Raw genomic sequence first — 14,875 nt, 5'->3', positions numbered from 1 at the left:
TTCCAGAAGAAGTGCTTCAGAGGCCGCTTCATTCCGTTAAATGTACTGCCTGGGTGGCCATGAGCAAGCACGGGATCATCGGGCCTTTTTGGTGCGAAGATAATAACGGCCGATCCCAGACAGTCAACAAGGAGCGCTACATAGCTGTTCTGAACAAGTAACGGGTATCGCTGGGACGCCGGGAAGGGATTGTGAGAGCTTCACAATGGTTTCAGCAAGACGGGGCCACACCTTATACAGCCAACGAAACTATTTCTTGGTTGAGGCAGAGGTTTGAAGAGAGACTCATAAGCAGAAGATGCGGTGTGGAATGGGCCCCGCACTCACCAGATCTTAACCCCCCAGATTTTTATCTGTGGGGTTTCCTCAAAGACAATGTATACCAGGGAAATCCACAAACAACTGAAGAGCTGAAAGCTGCCATCACAGCAAAAATAAGAGCCATCACGAAAGAGGAATATAGAAAAGTGATTCAAAACTTTGCCAGACGAGTACAAGTTTGCTTGCAACGAAATGGTGGACATTTGGAACACATCTTGGGAAAGCCATACATTGACTAAAATATAATAGAAATGGCTGAAACTCCGGTGAATGGTCTTCCATAAACTGAATAACGTGTGGTCGTAATTTGAAATAAATAGCTTTTTAATCAAAACCATAATTGAAATTTTCATGGGTACGGATCTTTTTGGGTCACCCTGTATCTAAGAATACTGTAGATTTGAAAACTAAAATAATTTCGACAATTTTGATAAGCTAGATTGCAGTGATTCTGGTTTGTTTTCCTTTCAAAAGGCCAGAGAAGTCAAAATTTTTAAAGAAAACTTCAGTGTTTTCAGATAAGTCTATTAGCTATATACATCACTTTGGAATATGGGCGCGAACCTACTCTTTGCTTTGGGCAACATTTAGACATATTAAGTTTGAAGCAAAATTGAACAAAACTGTACTTTTTTTGGAAAATTTGATGGTAAAAAAAAAGTTTTGTCCCTTATGCTTAGCACACCTTAAATCCTTTCAATTAGGTTTTCAGTGTCCTTGCAAATACGTGTTTAATTCGTTTTACCCACCGTCAAATATTACATAAAAGCTTCTTTTATTCCATTCAAAGTTTGTATAATAGACTGAAACAAGAGGTGCGAGAAAGGGAAATTAATAAGAGAAGGATCTTTAGCATATAAATACGTTCTGAGACCATACTGGCTATGCATGACATATGAAAACAAAGAAAGGAAATAATAAAAGAAAAGAGAAAAATGAAATAGGTGAAAAACGAGGATTTTATCAGCCAGTAGCAAAATATGAAAAACAAGCAAATATTTCGACAAGGACCTCCGCCAAGTCATCCTCAGTGCTCAAAAAAATAAGAAAGAGGAAAAAGAAAAAAAAGGAACAAAGAAGAAACAACAACAAAATCTAGCCTTCTTAAGTGAACTGTACGAGAGGAAAAAAGACACTGAATCAAACAACGAAAACCAACTTGAAATCAATGAAAGAAAAGTTACCCCCCCCCCCTAGATTTTGAAAACTAAATGTTTTGGTGTTTTCATTGAAAAACAAGAGCTAAGAGCTCATTTGGCACTTGTGACAAGGTTGGAAGAGCCAAGAGCTCATATGGCATGGGCTCTAGCCAAATTCTAAGAATCAATAGATTGATTTAAAAGGAAAATCAGAGGCTTAATAGCGATAGGGATTTAAAATAAGAGCTCTGAGACACGAGGTCCTTCTAAATATCAAAATTCATTAAGATCCGATCACCTACTCGTAAGTTAAAAATACATCATTTTTTTCAATTTTTTCCTCTTCCTTAAGCCCCCTAGATGGTTAAATCGGGTAAAACGACTTTATCAAATCAATTTGTGCAGGTCCTTGACATGCCTACCAATTTTCATCGTCCTAGCACGTCCAAAAGCACCGAACTCGTCAAAGCACTGGACCCCCCTAACTCCCCCAAAGGGAGCGGATCCAGTTAAGTTACGTAAATCAAATATCTACGACATTTGCTCTTATTCTACACACCAAATTTCATCCCGATCTCTCCACTCTAAGCGTTTTCCAAGATTTCCGGTTTCTCCCTCCAACTCCCCCCAATGTAACCAGTTCTGGTCGGTATTCAAAATAATAGCTCTGCGATATGATTTCCTTCTAAATATCAAATTTCATTAAGATCTGATCACCCGTTCTTAAGTAAAAAAATACCTCAGTTTTTCTAACTTTCCAGAATTAAACACCCCTCCCCAAATCCCCCAAAGAGAGCGGATTCAGTCCGGTTATGTCAATCACGTATCTAGGACTTGTGATTATTCTTCCCACCAAGTTTCATCCCGTTCTCTCCACTCTAAGCATTTTCAAGATTTCCCGTTTCCCCCTCTAACTCCCCCAATATCGCCAGAAACGGTTGGGCTTTAAAATAAGAGCTCTGAGACACGAGGTCCTTCTAAATATCAACTGTCATTACGATCCAATCACCCAGTCCTAAGTTAAAATTTTTCCTCTCTCTCCAGCCCCCAGATGTCTAATCGGGGAAACGACTGTTATCATTTCGATTTGTGCAGGTCCCTGACACGCCTACCAATTTTTCTGGTCGCAGCACATCCAGAAGCTCCAAACTCAAATTCGCCAAAGCACTGGAAATCTCCCCCAAAGAGAGTGGATCCGTTCCAATTATGTCAATCACGTATCTAGAACTTGAGCTTATTCTTCCGATCAAGTTTCATCCCGATTTCTTCACTTTAAGCGTTTTCCAAGATTTTCGGTTTCCATGATTTCTGTTTCCCCCCTCCAACCCCCTATGTCCCCGGATCCGATTCGAATTGACCATGGAGCCTCTGAGACATAAGACATTTCTATATATCAAGTTTCATTAAGATCGATCACCCATTCGTAAGATATAAATACCTCAATTTTCAAGTTTCCCAGATTTCCGGTTTCCCCAACCCAACTCCCCCAATGTCACTGGATCTGGTCGGGATTTAAAATAAGAACTTTGAAGCACAAGATCCTTCTAAATGTCAAATTTCATTAAGATCTGATCACCGTTCGTAAGTAACAAATACCTCGTTTTTTCTAATTTTTCCGAATTAACCCCCCCCCCCACCCCCAAAGAGAGCGGATTCGGTCCGGTTATGTCAGTCACGTATCTTGGACTTCTGATTATTCTTCTCACCAAGTTTCATCCTGATCTCCACTCTAAGTGTTTTCCAAGATTTCCGGTCTCCCCCCCACTCCCCCGTAATGATACTGGATCTAGTCGGGATTTAAAATAAGAGATCTGAGTTACAAGGTCCTTCTAAATATGAAATTTCGTTAAGATTTGATCACTCCTTCGTAAGTTAAAAATACCTCATTTTTTCTAACTTTTCAGAATTACCCCCCCAACTCCCCCAAAGAGAACAGATCCGTTCCAGTTATGTCAATCACGTATCTAGGACTTTTGATTATTTTTCCCACCAAGTTTCATCCTCATCCCTCCACTCTAAGCGTTTTCCAAGATTTTAGGTTTCCCCCTCCAACTCTCCCCAATGTCTCATTGGTCCGATCGAGATTTAAAATTTGAGCTCTGAGACAAGATATCCTTCTAAATATCAAATTTCATTAAGATCCCACACCCGTTCGTAAGTTAAAAATGTTCATTTTTTTCTAATTTTTCCGAATTAACCGTCCCCCCACTCCCTCCCATATGGTCGAATCGGAGAAACGACTATTTCTAATTTAATCTGGCTTGGTCCCTGATACCCCTGCTAAATTTCATCGTCCTAGCTTATCTGGAAGTACCTAAACTAGCAAAACCGGGACAGACAGACCGACAGACCGACAGAATTTGTGATTGCTATATGTCACTTGGAAAATACCAAGTGCCATAAAAAACAAACAATTACAGTAAGGTAGAACATGTAAAGGTTCTAACTTGTGTTTTACCCCAAAAAATCCTTGCCCTACCTCAGCATTTTATGAATTGGTGCCTGTGGACTCAACGAAAACGAAGGAAGAATACTAGAGCATAGATTTGGTTTAGGAGAAAATAAATATCCTGAATAGCTACAGGTAATTTTTGTAGACTTCAGACTGATCAATTTTCTCTTTAGATCTTAAAGCGATCACACAAACTATGTTTCTTTATAGTGTTTATTGGATAGTTGAGGCAAAATAAATCTATAGGCTAAAAAAGAGTGGACTAGAAAAGAAAACATAAATATTGGGGGAAATTTTCATCAGCGTATCTTTAATTCCATGAGAGAAAATCATCTTTCCTCCACTGCATATCCAGCTGGGTTTAATAAAGTAGCTTGTTAAGGCTCTTGATAAGATTGGATCATGCTTTGCATATATATATATATATATATATATATATATATATATATATATATATATATATATATATATATATATATATATATATATATATATATATATATATATATATATATATATATATATATATATACATAGGAGGGGAAATGCCTCAATTGAGTACGGAAAGAATTAAAGCAAGAATATTTGATGGCCCACAAATAAGCCAGCCGGTTAGACACTGACTTCGTAAATTCATGAAAGAGATCAAACGAAAAGTCTGGGCTTAGGGTGTCAATTCACGAAAATGTAGGGGAGGGACTTCTCCTGTAATGAAGATGCAAAAAAAAGGTGTTTTCCAAATTAAGGGGGCGCTTTTGAGAGTTAGCTTAATTGATGACTGTTTCGTTATTTTCTTTATAAAACAGATGATAGCTATGCAATGTTTCCAAAATCCCGTGAAATTCGTTAAATGATATAGCTTAAAAAATTCGAGCTAATAGGCAAAGATCAGTGACATAATTTACCTTAGGACATAGAATTAATAGAAAATCGCTTTCCAAAATCTGGATACCAAAATCATTGTTGGCCTCTGTATCGATTTGACAATAGTATTGCCGATAAAAAGAACCCAACGATAAAAAAAAATTGTCTATTATATATTGCTTATTATATATTATAACTACTTCTAAGTGCTTATTGATAACCATTTGCTAAATACAAGCCCTGTTAATAAGTTTTCACGTTAATCACAACTAGTAATCTAATCAGCTACTATTCGATCCGTTTATGTAGCAAAGATAAACGGACCACCAAGCTCATATAATGTAATTAGGTATATGACAACACCCACTTCATATAGCTTTTGGGAAGCAATAAATTATAACGATTCGCTAAGTCTAATCATTATTGGTCTTGTCTAGATACGCATACACACAAACCTTTTTTGTGCAGTGGGAGTGGAGTAATGGAACTGTACGGAAATTAGGCCTATATAAAAAGTGGTAGAATTTAGACTTAATAGGAAAGTGGGAGAGGGATTACTCACCGGTACCCCCCCCCCATGCATGCCCAAGGAGAGTCCCCATCCTTTTTAAGACCAAACCTCCTCTGTAAAATATAATTTTTGCTCTAGAACGAAACTGACGGGTTTTATGTTTGAAATTTATTTCATAAAACATTATTACTCACAAAAAATTTCTTCTAGTAGGGATTGTGTTTAGGGGTGTTTTTTGCTGGTTGTAATAATGTTTACACCCCTCCCACAAATAAACTTATACGAACGTATCTGATCGCCAAAACCCATTATTTTTACTTTAAAAATTTATTGTCCAATAAAAAAACGCGGTTGCACTTTTCTTCGTCACCCTTTCATAGCTTATTAATCGTGTTCAAACCATGCATTGGACTTCCAGTGCTGCAGCAACGCATAAGATTTATACTCTAACGGAGTTCAGATTTGCAATAACATTTTGCTGTAGCTGTTAAATTTATTTGACATAATTCATTGTCATTAACATTAATTAACTGACCATGAATGTATGTCATAAGATATTTTTGAACGGAACGTGGCAGCAGACTCCTTAACCTGGAATAATTTGTAAATATGACTAATAAAATAGTAGAAATATGATGATATGTGGCATGCATGTTATCCAAGGGCCACGTGCAGTCTTCGGCAAGCATTCCATCATTCGAGAGACCACTCTATTTCGAGTCGGAAGAAATATAGATAGAAAGAAAAAACTCGAGGCGAGATAGAAAGGATAATTAAAACAAAAATATGAAAAATTTAAATGAAATAAATAAATAATGTAGGCCACTTGGCTGTAAAGTTCTTGTCATGCAGCAAAGGATTTGATTTGCAATTAATGATTTGCTTTCATAACACGTTGCTATATTTTTTTTCCTTGTTGTTTTTTTATGCTTAAGAATTCCAACCAAGTAATCGGGGAGTTGTGCAAGCTGACCAGCAGTCGCATCTAAAAGCAAAATTTTTAGAACTCAGAATCGGTTGCTTTAATCAGAATGCAGGGTGGGGTTCACAAAAACGGCATTACAGTAATTTTATAAAATAGTGTTTCTACTTCCGCGTATACCGGCAGTGGGCTGTTCACTGAGAAAACCAAAGACATGTTTTTTTTCTTGAGCAGAGCAGAGGGAGATGACACGAAGATACATTTCCGAGGGCCAAAGGCATATGCCTGTTAGTGAGGGTCGACGCAGTATGTGGTTCCTCAGTATCTAAATTAGGCACCTCGGGCAGAAGGACCAAGCAAGCTAAGGGAGGTGACAAAAAGCCGACAAGGCTGGGCTTTTGCTAGCTAAGAAACATTTTTTTTTCGAGTATACATTAGTCAAAAGGGATTAAGTTAAAGTGCAGTCGACTTAGGAAATACAATAAATAGGCTTATTCTGAATTTAATGAACTGGGTTGCGGTTCTGAAGCGAGTCGAGAAATCCAAATAATTATGAATTTTCTGAATGCAATGAAGAAAGAATTTTACTACTTTAATGATTGTGCTCTAATACCCAAAGGATATGTTATCCAGCTCGATTTCATTAAGCTTACCTATAGAACTGAGATAAGATAGGAAAAAGATAAGAAAGCAATATACCATAAAGTTCCTCATTCAATGCTCCTTCCCACCCAACATGATAATCACTACCGTCATAACTATCCCAGTTGTCCCTCCTTTTTAATGAGGGTTGTATATAGTTCCGGGTTGTGTACAGTTTTCCCAAGTTTGTGGGTTTGCCAATACTTTGTGTGCTTATTTCTCATCGAGAGTTGGTTCATAATGCGAAAAAAAAACAATTTGAAAAAACAACACACAACAAACAACCAATGTACAGACTTTAGAACCAGCCCATGGCTAAATCTGACCCCATTAGGAGGGGAGAGGAACAGGGGCAGAACAGCGACAACTTTTCGGGTAATGATTTCTTTTTTTTTTCCTATCGGATTTCTGTCCCATAAGTAGCCTTAACCCTCGGTCCCGAGTGGTCAGGTATTCAAAGCAGGACAAATTGTAACAAACATGTCAAACAAGGTGCATGAGCTGGAACACTCAAGGAAAGCAGGAGGATCAAAGGGGCCCAAACAAAGGATCAAAATGCCTTAGGAAGAGGGGGTGACCTCTAAGGCTTTTTTCCTTAATAGAGTGCAATTAATGTTTAAAGAGGGGAGGTGGCAAGGCCATGACACCAGTTTTTTCAATTCCTTTTTTTTAGCTTATAACAGCTGGTGTTAGTTGAAAATTGCTCAGAAAAATTGGCAACACTTTGGGTAGGCTAACACTTGTTTTTAATACTTATACTTCATATTATGCAGCATATTTCTATCGGTCAGATTTTCAAGTTTCTTTTCATCCCTATCTACATATAAAAATACTCTGAAATAATATATTTGATCAACTGAACTCAATTCTTATACATTGGGATCGGCAATAACATGATGCTGAATTCAAATACCTATTAATAAAGAAATGCAATGATTTGAGTGATGAAAAACAACAAGAAAAAGTCTGTTGAATTTACTTGGTAAGCTTTACTTGGTCTTTTAAAACACCAGTTGATGACAAATAAGCAAAAAGTCTCAAGCCCACAAAATCAACAACTTTTATGAAGACCCTAGGGCTTAATTATTATCATATATGGAAGAAGTTTTTCTAATTATTTACAAAGGTTCCTTGTCTTAAGAAAACGCTAGGCTATTGTAGTATAAGAGCTCCTTTACATTCCCAATTAAATGGTGTTTCCAAATATAATGGTTAGATACAGTCCGGAAGCCACACATACGAGTAGCCCTGGGCTATACACAAAAATTTGGAAGAAAACACAACAAAAATAAAATCCTCCCTCTATAATATGGAAAAAGTTCTTTGAACCAGATTTCCATGGCTCCTTCCATTTTCGTCCACGTTTTTCCAAATTTCATACACAAGATAGGCTAGGGTTATATCTGGACATTAGGTTGGGGGAAATCTTCACGGTAACAATCATGATATTTGAAAAGACGGAAACAGTCTGTATTGGAGGTCATACGCTTCGCTCTATAGGTAATGTTACCTGTAAGCAAGCCTACTTTGCGTATTTTTAGTTTGCCCCATGGAGGAGGAGGGTCAACCAGAAACGGATGTACTTCTAGAATTAACATTTCTAAGTGCTCTAAACTGGAAACTATACTGTTTCGCAGCATAGTTTCCAGTTTAGAGCACTTGAAACGGAAGTAAACATTTCCCAGCCTTTTTTAAGCTCTTTCCAAATATTTAATCTTCCAGTTTAGAGCACTTGGAACGAAACTAGACATTTACCCTAAGCTGTATACAAACTAAGCATCACTTAAGTCTTTACTTTATTATATGCAACATGTTTCTGTTAATCAGATTATCATGTTTCCAACCACTTAGGCCGAATGCTTTTCAAGGATTTATAATGCTGCTACCTGTTTTATGACGCATCACGAGATGAAAAGCAACGACAAAATATGTTATTTAGGGCTGCATCTACGACCATTAGGGGAGGGGGGATACATTGTCCCAAACGCGAAAATGATATTTTGAGAAAGCAAAAATAAGAAATTTAATGGTGCAACTCTTATTTTACTAACACGTTACTTTCTGAGGGGTCAATAGTACAGACTGGCATGAAAAAAGAGGGTTTATACGGAGCATAATAGCCTAGTACTATTCTTTCGTTTATATAATATTTCCATTACCAGAGGAATCTTGATGCATATTTAACCTACCAGAGTATAGAATGGTACATTTATTCCTTCTTTCTAGGTTCTGCAACCAAAAAATAGAAGGAAAGCCTAGCCTATGTCTAACCATAGATTTCGAAACCTCTTGTGAGGCCCAAAACAAAATTTCAACGGTAGCGATCATACACAGAACAAGCGTTAAAAGGTGCAGCGGTCCTGTTGTAAATCTTTCAACTTGCAAGTGATTCCAGACATCGAAAAATGAAACTTTCAGGGATGGGTCTACAGGCTAAAGTATGTCCCGGGAAGGTATTTTGAAGTACCCACCTCCACTCCTTCTTCCTCTAGAGGGCCCTGACCTTTGATGACCTTTAAAAATATGTGTGTTATAAAACTGAAACCTTGCAAAATAGATCTTCTGCTTAATTGAAGTACAACAAAATTGTTTTCAGCTTCATAATTTTGCTCAATCCCATTTTATAAGGTTTTAAAGATATGCAAATAGATTTCCTAAATTTTGAAAAAAAAAATATTGATGTGGCTCAAAATTCTACTCAAATAACAGGAATTGCATTTTCAGAGCTAAAAGCAGAGAAAAAGCAACTAGTAACTGAAAATTAAGTAACTAATTTCAATAAGTATAGACCTGTCATGTAGGAAATTTGAGGGCCCTCTAGAGGGAGAAGGAGTAGAGGTGGGTACTTTAAAATACCTTCCCGGGACATGTTTTAGCCTGTAGACCCATGCCTGAAAGTTTCATTTTCCTAACCTAAACCCTTTCCGAGATTGCAAGAAGTCAATTAACTAGAATTTTACCAATTATTTAATTCGCTACCTTTGCAAAAATATCCTTCCTTGGCTGAAAAATAGGATACTTGATCAGCTTGGAGACATAATATCCGACTTCTGAATAATAATTGACGCTGACTCATTCAGCAGAAACTTTTTTAATTTCACAATCACTTTAACCAAACGAGTAATTTGCTTTAGCTAACTACAACAACTGCTCTCTACCGATACGTGCCAGTCTCTTCTCTCGGATAGTAACAATTCGCGAAACCCTTAAGGTACTATTCCTTTAGCTACAGGTACACTGCCTTTGAGCAAAAAAACAACACCTTTATTTGACATGTACAGACTGGTAGAGAAGGGAGAAAAACATGGTTGTGAGAGCGCATTTCCGAAGATCTATTCAGTTTCGCAGGAAAAAAAAGACGGAGAACCTACATTAGAGATTGAATATACATAAACACAAAAATCCTTTTAAGACCTGAGGCATAGCTGAAAATCAATGTAGAGGTGAAAATCAAGCTTGCTGACTATAGAAAGAGCAAATGTGTAGAAGCATAGGTTATCCAGCAACAAATTAGTTTTCTCTGAAAAATATTTAGTCATTAGTACTTGGCGCTAAGCGTATTCGTTTTTTAGTTTAAATGTATCACAGAAAATACTCCTGCTTTCTATACGGCTTTAATATTTGACACATTTTTTAGAGTCAGTAATTTGACCATGGAAAAACGTGTTTAGACAGCCATTACATTACAAAGAATGATTTGGTCAAGTATTGTTATAAAATTTCGGTCAAGAGGGCCTCCTGCAAAAATTTTCGGGATGTACCAGCGCAATGTGTCTCGTTAGTTTATGAGTTTATAACGGCTTAGGCTCAGCGCCCACAGGGCAACTATTTTGAGACTAGAATTGCTAACCAATGCCGCACGCAACTGTTCCGTGACCATGGCCTCGAAGTAGAGTGGGGACCAGGGCTAATCTCCAGCATTTTTATAGGGGAGGGCAAGAGGGGTCCATAACCGGATAGTCAAAGGGCATGGGATGCATAATAATTTTTTCTCCTCATTATTGGGGGGAGGGTGGCAATTGCCCCCTTACCATCCCTAAACAACACCCATAGTAGGGGCCCACCCACGAGTTAATCCAGATGAGACTGGTTTCCAATCAGTATAAAACCGGTTTCGTATGAGCCTCCAGCCGTGGTCACTTTGCGACGTAGAGTGTTGTCTCACACATTTTAGGAGCTATCACGTTGATATTGTCCATTTATTTTGTGTCTCAACATGTCAGACCAGGAATTAAATGTGAAATCTGTAGGAGAAGTGGAGAAGCATAAGAAGTGGAGTACAACTTTAAACTTCCAGCGTACTCAAGGAAAGACGTGACAGAGAAAGCCTGGCAAATGGTGACAGCTGAAGTAAACATGTCAGGTGAGAAAGTTCATAATATATATCTCAGACAATAAAATTGTATTTTTTATATGAAAATACAAAGTTTTGCAAATTTGCTTATTTGACAGTTGAAAAGAAAATTAAACATTTTAAAAATAGCCTAATGTCACTCCGTGTTTTGCCTTCCTAATACGAGTTTTCACTGCCACGATAGCGAAGCGCGAGGAAAAAGGAAGTAGTTTGCCATATAATTCCTCAAAGTAGTTGATGAAGATCCTTCATTGATCACCAGGTTTTGTATTTGTATGTCGTATGGTATATCCACCACAGTCCACTTAATTGCATAGTCTTGAGTCCTGTACTCCATTCCCTCTGGTTTCCGTACGAAGCTGTGAAGGAAGTAAGCCGCTTTTATTATCTTATTCACTGTTTCTGGATCACGACATCTTATGGGCCCATTTAATGCAGCAGACTTTTCTGCTGCCATTTCCAATACACATTCTATGGTTTTTCACCATCGGCTTAATCTATAGTTAAAGGCCATCTTAATATTGTCGAGATTTTTGTTTGAATAGGGTTTCAGTAAATTCCGTGATAATGGAAACGCTTCATCAGCAGCAAAGTAATAAGGAAACGCAGAGTTTATTCCGTCATTCCGCAAAAAAGAAGGAGGAGGGATATCCAAACCCTCGTGAGTTACCCAATAGCTCATTGCACAGGCTTTGTAAATGCCTCCATCACTGTTACGTCCAGCGAACCCTGGTTCAACCATGGTGAAAAGGCCATCTGCATCGCAGCATGTCATTAGTACGGTGGAATGGAAGTGCTTATAATTGAAGTTTTCAGAACCTGTGTTTGAGAATTTTTCTATTGTTATATGCTTTCCGTCCAAGGCACCAATGCAAATAGGAAAGTTCCATAACAGTTCAAAACGATCAGCAATATGTTTAGAATCAACTCTTGTGGGTATAGGCATATAATTATCCTTAAGTTTATCCCAGATTATATCCGTAATCTCCTTGATTATCCTTTTGATAGTAATCTCACCTCTTGCAAAGTACAATGAAAGTGCCACTAAAGTTTCATCTGTTCCTAAGTACCGGTAACAAAGCGAACATAGCAATTAATACTTATTTAAAAAAAATATATACAAAAAGAATAAAATATAAAGGGTAATTTGTTTCTTGGTAATTGTCCGATCAAGCAAAATCACTAAAGTGTTGAAGACAATTGTCCACACAACCTGATTATTAACTAGATGGGTGTTGAAAACTATTGTATTTAACCATTTTTCATTGTTTTCTGACTTCTACGTGATAAAAACTGTTTTAATTTTTGCGACATTAACGTAAAACTTTCCAACAGTTAAAGAATAATAAAACATTAGACAAGTGTAGCTTGCTGTTTGAACTATTTTTTTTTTTTTTTAATGAAGTTATTTGTGGTGTTATATTTGTTGTTGTTTTTTTTTTTTTTTTTTTTTCATTTCAGTTGCTTAATGCAGAGAAATGGTATAATCTGTTCACAGTTTTTATACATAAAATGAAACCTCCACCAAATGGATCTGGGTGAAAAAAACATAATATTTAGAAGAAGCCATGCAATTTTGTTTGCCTTTCATTAAAACATCAGCTCCTTCTTCATTAGGGAATTTGCCATTAGCAACACTATGTTCTGATGCCAATGAAGGTGTTGTGGAAGAATAAACTCCTCAAGATAATGCCTCTTATGTAGAATTCTCGGATACGGTGTCCTCAATAGCCTCCCAAGCGATGCCTGAAGATGCAACTCCACCACCTACATAGTACTTGTCCTCTCGGGACAAGAAGACAAATTTCACATAAAAAAACCGAGCGTCATCGAAGTATGACGCTCGGTCATACTTCGAAGTATGGCTGAGTATTTCAAAACTACCAAAGGTAAACTAAGTGCAAATGAGACAGAGACTACGTCTGGGAAAATTGACAAGCAAGAGCGTCTAAAAATGTTTTTTCTTAGGTTATTGACAAGATAGCAACTATATCACTGCACCAACCACCAATGTCTATATACCACAAAATAGTCTCACCGCATTCTAATTCATCTCATATGTCGCAATTGTCATCGCATTCGCAGGCAACAGAATTATATCAACATTTTTCTCAAAATATGTTAAATCCAGATAATTTTTATGATCAGAACATTTAAATTTCTGATAGACAATTTTTTTTTATTCGATACAGTTATGTTTACTTTAATTTAGTTAGAAACAAATGTTTGTAAAATCAAAAATATAAATAAAATTTCGCTTACCTCAAAAGGTTCAATATTCCTTTTGCCGCAGGCACACATTTCCTCTTATTTGTATCCATTTTTTCGACGAACAGACGGACAATCCTTGTAAACTTCAGGTAAGATTCCTTAAAAATTCGGTAAAGTGCAATTTTCTATCTGTTTGAGACAGTTCTTTGCTGCTAAGAACAGACGAGACTTTGCATTCTTTTCCAAGTAAGGATGGACCCAATAAACATACCATTGATTATTGAAACATAATTGATCCAAAACCACTCGCGTCCATGGGTGGAGAATGGTTTCATTTTGGTTGTAAGCTGGTCTTGAAGCAGTTGCAGATGAGACTAGTTTCCAACCGTTGTCTTGAAACAGTTGCCCCGTGGGCGCTGGGCCTTAGACTATCAAGTTAAAACTCTCAGGGTATGTTGTGGCGGATTTTGAATACCCGAAAGGCATTATATGCGTACTAATGCGATCGCTGCAACTAGTAAGGCTAATGGTATTAAAGTGAACTTGCAGGGAATGTTTAAGGGGAGTTTAAACTAAATCAAAAATCACTAAGTGCATGCAGGTTGTCAAAAGGGCATATAAGCATTATTTTAGGAATGCTAGCATGCATTATTAGGGTATGAAGATCAAAATTTCAGGATAATGTTAAGTGGGATGTTGAACAAACCAAAAGATGCTATGTGCACATCGCCACTAATTGCCACTGTTATTTATGTTACGACTACTACTTCTACTGAGGCTAAGGGCATTAGGATGAAAGTTTCAGGGAATATTTAGAGGGATTTTAAAGCTAAATCAAAACACACTGTGCACCTCCAGGAATGTCGAAAGAAATATTGCTACTGAGTCTAAACGTAGGAGGTGACCTTTAAGGGAATGTGTCAGGACAAGGCCGTATACAGGGGAATAGGGGATTTGAGGCGTCCCCTCAAATATTTGTCCGGCTCATAAAAACGTAATGGAAATGAAAATGAACAAATTGTTAATGCCCTTTTTAAAGTGATCTGTAAATGCTTACGAAAAATAAATCTTTTTGCACCCCCCCCCCCCGACTGAAAAAATCTTGGATAAGGCCCTGTGCGGGGAAACTAAATAAAATCAGACACTCTTTAAACATGTTGTCAGAAGGATGCATCAGTAATATCCCAGCAATGGTCGAACATATTAAGTTGAAGCTTTCAGGGCGTGTTAAAAGGAATAAACATATTGATACTACTATTCATACTATATATTGATAATACATTATTGATAACTATTACTATTATTATATTGATTACTATTAATGATTACTATTATTGATACTACAATATTGATACTATTAATACTATCACTACTGCTTTGGCTACTGCTAGTACTACTGGCCACCACTAGTATTACTGAAGCAATGGGTATTACGGTGAAACTTTCAAGGAGTATTAAG

The 14,875-nt window shown here is 37.2% G+C and overlaps 2 protein-coding genes across 2 annotated transcripts in view; both read right to left on the bottom strand.

Annotated features, from left to right (window-relative positions):
* LOC136038738 (uncharacterized) overlaps positions 1-10,104 on the bottom strand; it is a 126,089-nt gene extending 115,985 nt beyond the window's left edge. The window contains exon 1 of the mRNA XM_065722098.1: positions 9,831-10,104. The gene's annotated coding sequence lies outside the window, so the exon portion shown is untranslated. The remainder of the gene's footprint in view (positions 1-9,830) is intronic.
* Positions 10,105-11,686: 1,582 nt separating this feature from the next.
* Positions 11,687-13,751, bottom strand: LOC136038395 (uncharacterized). The gene is made up of 2 exons (XM_065721466.1): positions 13,688-13,751; positions 11,687-12,267 (listed from the first exon to the last, which is right to left on the bottom strand). Exons 1-2 carry the CDS (start codon positions 13,749-13,751, stop codon positions 11,687-11,689), a joined length of 645 nt encoding a protein of 214 aa, XP_065577538.1.
* Between the last annotated feature and the right edge of the window lie 1,124 nt (positions 13,752-14,875).

The sequence above is a fragment of the Artemia franciscana genome, chromosome 18 (assembly GCF_032884065.1).
Source record: "Artemia franciscana chromosome 18, ASM3288406v1, whole genome shotgun sequence".
Taxonomy (NCBI): Eukaryota; Metazoa; Arthropoda; class Branchiopoda; order Anostraca; family Artemiidae; genus Artemia; species Artemia franciscana.
Note: the sequence above shows the minus strand (reverse complement) of the source record. Positions and strands in the feature narration are given on the sequence as shown.

Excerpts from the sequence above, each read along its gene's own strand:
- LOC136038395 (XM_065721466.1), bottom strand. The coding sequence starts at position 13,751 with ATGAAACCATTCTCCACCCATGGACGCGAGTGGTTTTGGATCAATTAT. Across the intron at positions 12,268-13,687 it reads TTATGTTTCAATAATCAATG|GAACAGATGAAACTTTAGTG; the intron begins GTATGTTTATTG and ends ACCGGTACTTAG.